Source organism: Cryphonectria parasitica, assembly GCF_011745365.1.
Source record: "Cryphonectria parasitica EP155 unplaced genomic scaffold M406scaffold_9, whole genome shotgun sequence".
Lineage (NCBI taxonomy): Eukaryota > Fungi > Ascomycota > Sordariomycetes > Diaporthales > Cryphonectriaceae > Cryphonectria > Cryphonectria parasitica.
Genome location: NW_024468917.1, coordinates 282,991 through 293,278, shown reverse-complemented (window position 1 = coordinate 293,278; position 10,288 = coordinate 282,991). Strand labels below are relative to the sequence as shown.

The following is a 10,288-nucleotide window of genomic DNA, read 5'->3' as shown; positions in this document are numbered from 1 at the left end:
CGGAAGCACTACTCCAGCGGCTCCTTCTTCGACGTTCAGCTTTGGAGCTGGTTCGCAGCCTGCGAACGAATCGTCTGCGCCATCTAATAGCCTGTTTGGTGGAGGGGCTACGAATGGCGGATCGTCCATGTTCAACTTTGGCGGCGCGTCACAGCAACCATCACAGCCTGCCCCGTCTGGCCTCTTCTCGGGCCAGCCAGCAAACGCAGCCCAGGGAATCTTCGCCAGCCAACTTGCGGCCCCGCCTGCTGGGAGCTCCACCGGCACGAGTAAGTAGCATTTCCTTCGTTTTGCGTGATTTTCTGAACAGTGCGTTGATTTTATGATGTTCATAATTAACGTCATGTAAAGATACCCCTTTGTTTGGCGGAGCGTCTAGCTTAGCTACGACGCCGGCGGCTGGCACCCCCGAGCCAGAAGCCAAGAAGCAAAATGGCGGGAACGGAGCAGCGGCTGACGAGGACGATGCAACACAGGACCAGCAAGTTTCTCTAACCGAAGGGGGGCCTGGCGAGGAGGACGAAGAGGTCGTCCATGAAGTGCGAGCCAAGGCCCTGCGGCATGTTCCGGCGAAGCCCGATGATGACGATGGAGACAAGAAGAAGGGCAATCCTTGGCAGCCCGAGGGCCTCGGCCCCCTCCGCGTGCTCAAACACAAGTCCACAGGTGCGGTGCGCATCCTGCTGCGCACCGAGCCCAGTGGCAGGGTGGCCATGAATAAGCTTGTGCTGCCAAACTTTTCCTACAAGGTTGACGCAGGCGCCAAGTGGATCAAGGTCACGACGGCGAAGGATGATGGCAAGGGCCTGGAGACGTGGATGATCCAGGTCAGGAACAACGAGTTCGCTGTCAAACTTGCTACGGTGCTGGAGGAGAACAAGGATGCCAACAAATGAGACAGGAAGAACCACTCTATCTCACAAGAGAGAGATCTTGGGGAAGAAGTAGTAATCAAGGAGGATCCACGATAAACTGTACAAATTGTATGAAAGGAGAAAAGATAGTCGGGACCAAGTGGTTGCAATGCGACAGATATCCCGCGCAATAGGAACACATAGTACCGTTGACCAAGTGGCTCATAAACTACTCAAGAAAAACAAGAGGGGGCCAGGAGAAGAGTTCAAGCGAATGGGCAGAGAGCAGCTCGTGCCTTGGTCCTTCATGCACCACCGATGGGAAAGTTGATAATGGGGCTTAGGTACGGCTCAGCTCGTTCATTTTTTTTTTTTCTCCTTATTTCTGCAGCATAGCATTCATGGCAATGGCACTGGCACTGGTACGGGTGAGCATCTTGTTGGGAGCACAAAAGAACAACCAAAATTTCTATGATTTTTATCTCGATGAGAGGTTCCGGCATTCTTGGTATCCAGTATGGACGACGATAGCTCGAAAGCCCACATTGGCTTTCAGATTTTTTTTGTATAAAAAAAACCAATAAACTTCGTTGCCTGTCGATGTATCGTCTCGAGCCATGTACTCATGTACTCGACTTTGTGCGCTGCTACCACTACTATTCGGAGTGGCTCGATGAGGCCACAACCGCCTTGACCCGCTCCACGTCCTCCCTGACGACCATCCAGCACTCAACCGCTCGACGAAGCAGGTCAGGCTTTTGAGGATCTCGGCCCCGCAGTATTGGATTCAGCGCTGTCAAGGCCCAGGCGACCTCATTGTGCTCCCTCCTCATCTCCTCTGTCATCCCCGTCGCCGCTGTGCCTTCCATCGGGTACAGGGCGTGTCGCTGTTTGAACTCGGCGAGGAGAGTGGCCATTTTGACGGTCGAGACGTCGCAGCGAATGGTATAGGCTAGGCTTACTATTCCCGTCGTGGTGGCGTTGTTGTTGTTGTCGTCGTCGTCGTCGTGATGAGGGAGAGGGGAGGCGAAGTGGTAGTCGAATTCCATCCAGGGCGTGGGAGGCTTATCCGCTGACGTGGGTGCGTGGAGGGCGAACTTGATGATTCTGGGAGGGGATTCTGGGCCCCTGGGAGCTCTGGGACGGTGGACGAGAACCATTTTGGGTTTCTGTTTGTGCTGACTTTGGTGTTTAGTATGGTTATGATGGAAAGCCTTGGTTGAAATGGGTGGGGGACTATTGTGTGTACATAGTGCTCAATGTTAACAACAGAGGAGAAAAAGAGAGGGAGAGACAGACGATTGTTTTCAGTTCTTGTCTGAGAAGACAGCAAGAGAGTTTAGGTAGGGAAGAGGGCTGGTGTCTATTTGCATTGGGTGGTAGGCTTGACATGGTATGGCTGATAGACACGACAGACCACATGAACAATCCTCTCAGCCCATGGCTACAAGTGCGAGGGTCTACTCTTGCTGTCATCCTGCACGCATGACCTACTCTGTGCCTAGTCTTTGCATCTCACTGCTTAAGAATCCCTGCACTGGCGCAGAGAGTCTGCATACAGTAGTAACATGTACATAAGATTGTAGATCTTCTGCAGGCCTGGGACAAGGGTGGCCTACTCCTAGTCTGCCATGTCTGATTGGTATAAAGGTTCTACGTCAAGTGCCCATGGACAACTCCAAGGTACTAGGAAATGACCCGCAGACAATTCATCAAGTACAATAAGTGCATACGACTTTGGACAACTGAATTAGATGAGGTGCAGCTTGGTCAGCTTACTCTAAACCTTGACGTGATTTTATCTTGTTAGGATAGTGGAGTGGAGCGAGCACATTCAAGTAAGAGAGGATGTAAAGTACCCAAGCTTTTATAGATGCACTCACTGCTTGTATAAATGAATTGAGAAAAAGTGAGAAAAAGGTAGTGAGTAGACGAAAAAGAAAGGGTTAGGGGTGCAAGGCTATAATTATTGTACAAGGCTAGCGACCGCATTGCGTGCCATAACAGACAATTGTTATCCAGTGTACATTTTTACCCCTTCCATGATTTCTTGGAAATTACCTTCCTGGCGATGTCAATATATTTTAGGCTCGAACCAATCAATCCCAACTCTCTCTTCTTGTGCTCTGGCATTGGCAGCTCTCTATCTTTTTTCAACTCCTTCTCCCGCGCCCTAGCCAGTTTCGCGTTCGCCTTATCAGCCTCGATCTCGCGTCTCGATTTCGTAGCGTCGAACGTCTCCGCAGCCTCACAAGCGATCTCTCCGAGCTCGATCCCAGCAGCAACTACCCATGCAAACTCAGGGAAGACAGCGTCGAAAAAGAGGTCGAGAAGTGTGCCAATCAGGCCAACGCTGGTAGTACAGTCGAACTCTCCCATTTCCCCGAACTCGAAGCCGAACTCAGCCTCAAACCACATCTGAGCAGTCCTCTGCATGCCGTTGTAGTATTGCGTATCAACGAAACCGTTCATATTGCAGAACGTGCCGCTTCCATCGTGTGTCTCTGTTGTCAGCCCGTCACCGCCGACTCGTTCAACAATGTCTCGTTTAACTTTGCCATCCGTGATGTAGTCCCAGCTTTGCAGGCGCAGTTTGTTCCTGTAGCACTCCCGTTGGCAGCCATGGCCAACATGCTGACAAAGAAGTCCAGATACTCTGTGGAGTTGTACTGAGCATCTGTCATTTGTATAGTAACATCGCCTGCCTCCGGCTTGCCGTCTTCTATATAATCCGCCTGGCCAACGATGATGGTGCCTGTCTCGCAGCCTGTCCAGGCGCCCTCGGAGGTTGGTGTGGGGCATAAGCTCATGACAGCGTTGGAGACGCTGGTAAAGAGGGCTTTCCCCGTCATGGAGCCGACGTTGACTTGGGAGAACCCAAGCTCCAAGCTGGCCTGAAGGGGCTCATAGAGTATTGCGGAACGGCCAGCGCCTACAAAGGTACAGATTGGAACGATTGGGTCAGCGATGTGTTGGGAAATATCATGTGTTCGGGTTGTGTCTTCCAGAAAGTAGAGATAAATTCCAGTCAATAATGATAGATGGAATTGGCGACTTACAGAACGAGACTGGATAACCTCCATAGTCTTTTACAGAAAATGTCTCACATTCGACGACCTTGGACGATTCGGTATAAGTGTACGGAAATTGCAAAGAGGCTGTAGTGGCCTTCGCCGTTGTCAGAGCTTGAGGAGGGAGGGTTGTCCAGGGACACAAATTCTCTTCTCCTCCCGAGCTGGTAGCGGTCGCTATTGGAATAGTGGCCCCATTGCTACAAATACAGCTTTCTTCTACGTCCTCATCGGGATCTGCGTAGGGATGGCAAGGGAGTTCGCTTGCAGTGGCTGCAGAGGTCGTTGATGTCGATGATGGAGCAGTACCTGGCTCAGCGTCAGCTTTGGCTTTTCTTTCCTTCCCCATTTTACCAACCCCCCCCCCCCAAGAAAAAGAAAAGAAGAAAAAGGTTGGCTCGCTCACTTACATGCTGCATCTGATTTGCTCGACCCTCCCACACTAGCAGGCCAGGATCTGTCGATAGCTGGAGTGGTGTTAATCTCCTCCCAGACCCTGGCCCGCGCTTGAGGACAACCGTTCTGGTCGGTGCCAGCATAAGGGCTGTACTGAATAATAGAAACGCCATTAAGCCAGATGGGCACCCCAGCAGGCGAACGACGATCATTACTTGCACCACCAGGGACCTGGGTAAACGTCCCAGGGTCGCCGATGTATGGACGAACTGTAATCTTGTTCGGCTGGACGTATTCCTGAATAGCTGTTTGAAGAGCCAGGATCTTCTGCTCATACATAAGCCTATTCTGTAGGCGTGTAGATATCCTAAGAAATTACAAACAATCAGATTGAGCAGATGAACCCCCCCCCCCCCAAAAAAAAAAAGAAGAGGGAAAAGAAAACAAATCACCCTGCAGCCTTGCTTAGGATGAAGACGTCTCCACCGCTGTTCTCGCTTCCAAATGGATCGCCAGATTTATTCTACACATCGACCAAACTAACAAAAGTATCGGCCACAGATGGCGAAGGCGCTCCAAGAATATTGGTTGAAATCACTTTGAAGTCCGCAAGAGGCCTTTCCACAACGTCTTCCTCACGAGTCCCGTAGCGATAGATGAATGAGCTGCCCCCATTAATATTGTCCGCCTGGACAGACTCCCACCAGTGGCCAACCCAAACGCCCGAGTTGCCCTACTCTCAGTCATTAGAAGATGTTCAGAAGGGGTTGTTAACGATTGAACATATTATGATCATAGCAGCCGTGCAACCAGACATGCCGGATAATTCGATATTAGTCGCCTTGTCAGGCCATGGATAAAACTTGGCTGTCGCCCCGATGGGCGTCGGCACCACATCTCCTAATATTGTGAGGGGAACAGCCCAGCCTTCGACTTGGGCGTCGGATGGCCAAATGAGAGCACGATCGGCATTAGCATCTTTTAACATAGGGAGCGGCCGCAACTCTGGGTCCGAAGTTAGTATTGTCGTATTGGAAGGCCCAACGCGCTTGACATGGGGCTTGCAGCTCATCTCACCGATTAGTTCCTCCAAAATCTAGGGATAATCCTGCCCTAACATAGATGTGAATATCCAGAACAAAAGGCCAACTTACTGAATGCCTCCAAAAAGAATAAGATGGTTCTGTCGTGCCTGGCCCAAATAATTGAAGCCTCGATCTGGTGATGCAGCCCTCGCGGCCAGTCTGGAAGACCGGATTGTGTACTTCGCTAAGTATCAAGCCTGGCATCTTCCATCGGTAATGGGAATACTTGAGATCATTACAGGATAATACCAGACTTATAGTCTATGTGCTCTCACAGAACTCACCCTGAGGGGCAACTTCAGTGGTGCGAAAGCAACACTTTTGACCCTGCGGAGAATTGTTCGCCGTCTTGGGAGTGCTCACGTTGACGAACTGCGGTATCAAGCTTGCACGGTATATTTAATAGCCATCTGCCATGCCGCTCAAAGAAGCTTTTCTTAGGCCTCCACCAGGCCGGAGGAATCCGACAGGTGCAACGTGTAAGCTACCTCTATCTGTTCAAAACGAGGTGACACCCAGAACCTTTGAAACTTTTTGGCAAATTTAACGTTGCCCAATCGGAAGCGGAAACTACGAATACATCCTCGCATATTGGGAGGGAGGGGGGTGAGGGATTTGTCTTGCCTTTTTCTTGATCTAAAATTATATTTTTCCAGGGCTCGTGTTGGTCATGAAAAGCAAGGCTGTTTGCGAGTTAAAGTGGGAAATTTCCAACTTGGACGACTAACAACGCGCCTTCAGGATTCCACGGTACGGCGTTTCTGTTGGTGTGTCTAACGCTCGCGGCTGGTGCGTATTCGTTTCAAATGTTATTTTGTTGGCTCAGCATCACGCGATCCTTTATGGCCAGATCAGTATACCAAGTACTTACTACAGTGCTTGCCGCCCGCGTAGTTATGACCTGCTACTTCTTCTCGAAGCTCATTCCTGTGATCAATGATGATCCTATCGCAGCATTTAACAGCACCATTTTCGCCTTTATCCTCGCCCGATGAGAAACCAGACACAGCGCTTTTGTAAAAAGCATCGCGGCCGTACTGACACCTTTTCATACAACACACGAATATCATCTCGTATTACAGCTTTGGAGAACTGCTATATTTCTCATGCGAAGCATCCATGAGTACTAGTTGGGTATTGGTTGATTGATTTATTTTCAACAACAATAAGAGCCAGCCTCAACCAAACGCGGTATTGACACAACAAATCCAATCTGATCAGAACAATTCTCTCCTCTCCCATCGTTCACTTAAAATTCCTCACTATAAGTAAACTCCAAAACCTGACTGCTCACCTCGGAAGGAACGCAAAAAGGCCCGTTGGACTGCAAAGTGCCGCCCTCGACGACGCTCGCCCCGTCCAGGTAGCCCACGGAACCCTCGGTGGACTCGGTGTAGCAGTCGGTGAACTCGAAGGTGTCGAACTGCGGGTAGGGCTCGGAGCCTGGGACGAGGTTCTCGTTGAGCCATTGGGCTGTGGCGCCGCAGAGGGTTGCTGTTGTTGTGGACCCGTCTATGTCTACCACGACTGTCCAGCTATTGGAGAGGTTCTCGACGAGGCTGGAGAAGGGGAGATGCACAGGGTTAGTGAGATGTTTTTTGGGAAGGGAAGTATGAAGAAGAAAAAAAAGAGGAGGATAAGGAGGGCTGTTTCTTACACTGTTCCCCTCTGGAGACCAATCACGGTGGTCCACGTCTTGATCACATCGCCCACACTCGCTACAGAAGAATCTCATTAGCACCTTTTCAGAAGAGAACCACGATTCACCCCAGCATCCACAAGTTTTTCCATTGCGAGTACTCACCCTCCAGTGCGACCGCCGTCCTGCCCTCCGGAGCATATTCCCACCAAGCATAAATAGTGTCAACCTCCCCATCATCCCCAAAGGTGTAAGCAGTACCCCCAAACAACCCCCCGCTACACTCTGCAGAGGTAGTAAACCCGTCGATCCCAACACCCTGCGCAAGCTGGAATGACGAGTTGACGACGGCCCCAGAAGCCAGGGCCGGCAGTGTCCACTCGGCCACGACCTGGTCATATGTGCCTGCGGCGGGAGGGTTCTGCTGGACCAGGCCGCACCAGCTCTCGGAGAAGTACGTGGTGGTGGAGGTTTGGCGCCGAGAAGAGGCCTCGTCTGATGAAGAACTGCGGCTGCTGATGGGAGAAGGGGTGGAGGCGCTGGAACCGGCCAGTGAGGTCGTGGTCGCGGGGACGGATTGGCCGGCGGCGTTGTATACTGTGACATTGTACGTGGCTTCGCCGTGGACAGTGGCCAGGCCGGCTAGGACCAGCGCTAGGCTGAGGGTGCTCAGAGTGTTCATCATTATGAGTAGTGGGATTGATGTTTGAAGAAGGAAAAAGCCTAGGTTACTTCGTCTTATTGAAGATGCTTGCGGATGGACTCTTCTGTGCAAGAGAGAGCGAGAGAGAGATGTGAGGAAACAGGTCCCATTTATAGTCTGGCATGAATGATTACCATCGTGTGGTCTATCATGTGGAACTGTTAAAATGGTATAAACCAAATTGCGGCCTGTTCTGCCCAAGTTGCCTAGTGCTTCGTTTTGCACGGGTCGAAATACGAAGAAATCTTACGATGCAGATGCACTCTCACAGGCGTAAGCGCTGCAAAACCACGAGAGGCTCGACCAGGGCAAGCCCCAACTCAATCTCTTCACCAGCGTTCTTTCTCCACGACCTGTCTTTGCACCACTTAAAAGTTGATTAAAGACGGGGTCAAGAAGCAGTGAGACGGCACAGCAGCTGCGAGAAGCCTGCACAGAGCCATGGAGGATCCAGGACTATTGATTTGGTTCCCAATTGAACAAAACAAGCCATCGTGCTTATCCTGAAGAGCTGTGAATAGGGAAAAACATCAACGCGCCCGGAATATCCACCTACAGATTACGTTCACGACTGAATCACGCCCTCTCTGTGTCATAAGCACCACACATTCAGGCTGTTGTTGCCTTTCCCGGAATCAGGCCCAAGCAATAATTTGATACTACGTAGTATCCCAAAAGTCGATGAAGCATGACAGCGTGATGATGAGTCAGAAACAAATACGACAATGAACATGCTGCCGTAATCTTTTGAACTGGGTGTCTTTGTTTTGCCCGCTAATGCACAGTTGCATAAATCTCGTAAAGGTTACCCAGGCAGGGTTATGTAACATTTGCATGTGTCCCGCGAGGAGTTTTTACCAGGTAATTTCACAGCCGAAAGTCTTGACCTCTTTGACGCATTCGATGTGTTCATGTGGTGCTAGTCGAGCCGAAGGGCAGACAAGATTCTCCTCCTTCCAGACTCAGATTCTACTATTATTATATATTATTATTACGTATAATTAATTCCTACACTTCCCGTCAGGTTGTCGAGCGTTGAATGCTTCGCCTGGAATAAGTTGTTTCTCATCTTGCCTCTCTTTACTCCACACGTATCCTAGTCTCTCCTCCAGGCCGGCGACCCTTGACAGTATTGTCCACCTCTTCCCCTTCCGACTCCTCAGCCTCAGACCGGTCATCCTTGGCAATGCCCAACATCACGAACCGATACGCACTGCGAAAAAGACAGTACAACCAAAAAAGGTTGAGAGCCTGCAGCCCCGCCAGCAGCCCAAAGGTAACAACCTGCGAGATCCGGCACTTGTACTGCTCTGCGGCCCAGTCGAGCTCGAAGGGCCCAACCGCGGAGAACTCGGTGAGGATGGAATAGAGAACTCGCAGGTTGATGTAGTGGCGCAGGTAGATCCAGCAGGCCATGCAGAGGGCGTACACGGGAGCCTGGAGGCTGCTTTGCGCGTAGTTGAGCGATTTCACAATCTGGCAATCGTTGCCTCCTTTTGTCAGTCTTCGCGAGCTTGCATTGGCTATAGAGGTTTTCTGTTGAGGAGGAACAGAGACAGACAGAACTTACCGCGAGGAGGCCATCGCTGATGTCGTGGGTCACGTAGATTGCGATGCCAATCCGCATAAAATGAAACCGATAGCTCAGTCCGATCAGCGCCACCGTAACGACATGGTGCGCCACGAACTCTCTAAAGTCCTTGCGGCGCTGCTCCTGGCCCAGCACCATCACAACAACCTGCTGGATCCAAAACGCCGCCTGGAACAGGTAGTAGAACTTGAAGAGGCCCTCGTGTGCCTGGTGCGGGTACCCTTCGTACATGCCGCGCGTCTCAAAGTACCACAGCCCCGGGGTGCGCCGCATAACGAGCAGACCGAGGGGTCCGCTGAGCGCAGTGTAGCAGGCAGTGTACATCTGCTCTGTGAAGCGGGACGTCGTGCGCGGTGAGGTGATGCCGCAGGCGCGTGCGAGGGGTCTGAGGACCTCGTGCATGAGGAACTCGCGCGTGAAGGACAGGACGATGGTGTAAAAGAAGACGAAGGCCAGGTCCCATGGTCCCTTGCCGTAATAAGAGGGCGCTGGTGAGGAGCTGGGGTCATCGTCTGGGTCCTTTTGCTTGTAGGACAGGAAGAGGAAGTGGTGGATTATGTTGGACTCGTGTGGGTTGACGGCGTAGAAGCAGAGAAACATGGACACCAGGACGAGCGGTGGAGCCCACGTGCGATGCCGTGTTCCAGGAGCTCGTCCAGGCCGTACACGTCTCTGGCTGTCAGAAGGTTTGTTGTATTGTTTCGCCTTATGACTTCTTGAAAGTCTTTTGCTAACATTTGACGACCATGATCTCGACGAGGGCGAAGAAGCACGATCCTTAGAGCTGTCTTGGTCATGACGTCGGTGTATCGTGCTTAAGACTTGGGCAGTGGATTGTGTAGGTGACATTGTTAGGGTCGAGGTCTCCTTCGCCACTATTGCCACCTTGATGGAGAGAAAGAAAGTTGAATCTTCGATCGCCAGTGCAGTCACCAGTGCCGAGATGGAG

The 10,288-nt window shown here is 51.4% G+C and overlaps 4 protein-coding genes across 4 annotated transcripts; 1 reads left to right on the top strand and 3 right to left on the bottom strand.

Moving 5' to 3' along the window:
* The first annotated feature begins 378 nt into the window (after positions 1-378).
* M406DRAFT_103363 (uncharacterized protein) lies at positions 379-1,426 on the top strand. The gene has a single exon (XM_040915062.1). The coding sequence runs from the start codon at positions 535-537 to the stop codon at positions 715-717; it is 183 nt and encodes a 60-aa protein (XP_040771486.1). The 5' UTR covers positions 379-534; the 3' UTR covers positions 718-1,426.
* Positions 1,427-1,510: 84 nt separating this feature from the next.
* M406DRAFT_334139 (uncharacterized protein) lies at positions 1,511-2,014 on the bottom strand (the record flags this gene model as incomplete). The annotated part of the gene is made up of 1 exon (XM_040920906.1): positions 1,511-2,014. The coding sequence occupies one exon, from the start codon at positions 2,012-2,014 to the stop codon at positions 1,511-1,513; it is 504 nt and encodes a 167-aa protein (XP_040771485.1).
* A 4,478-nt stretch (positions 2,015-6,492) lies between these two features.
* Positions 6,493-7,783, bottom strand: M406DRAFT_324353 (uncharacterized protein). The gene is made up of 3 exons (XM_040919861.1): positions 7,211-7,783; positions 7,064-7,124; positions 6,493-6,965 (listed from the first exon to the last, which is right to left on the bottom strand). The coding sequence occupies exons 1-3, from the start codon at positions 7,728-7,730 to the stop codon at positions 6,656-6,658; spliced, it is 891 nt and encodes a 296-aa protein (XP_040771484.1). The 5' UTR covers positions 7,731-7,783; the 3' UTR covers positions 6,493-6,655.
* A 1,045-nt stretch (positions 7,784-8,828) lies between these two features.
* M406DRAFT_267261 (uncharacterized protein) lies at positions 8,829-10,188 on the bottom strand (the record flags this gene model as incomplete). Its single annotated transcript, XM_040917867.1, has 2 exons — positions 8,829-9,224; positions 9,319-10,188. The coding sequence occupies 2 exons, from the start codon at positions 10,186-10,188 to the stop codon at positions 8,829-8,831; spliced, it is 1,266 nt and encodes a 421-aa protein (XP_040772189.1).
* Between the last annotated feature and the right edge of the window lie 100 nt (positions 10,189-10,288).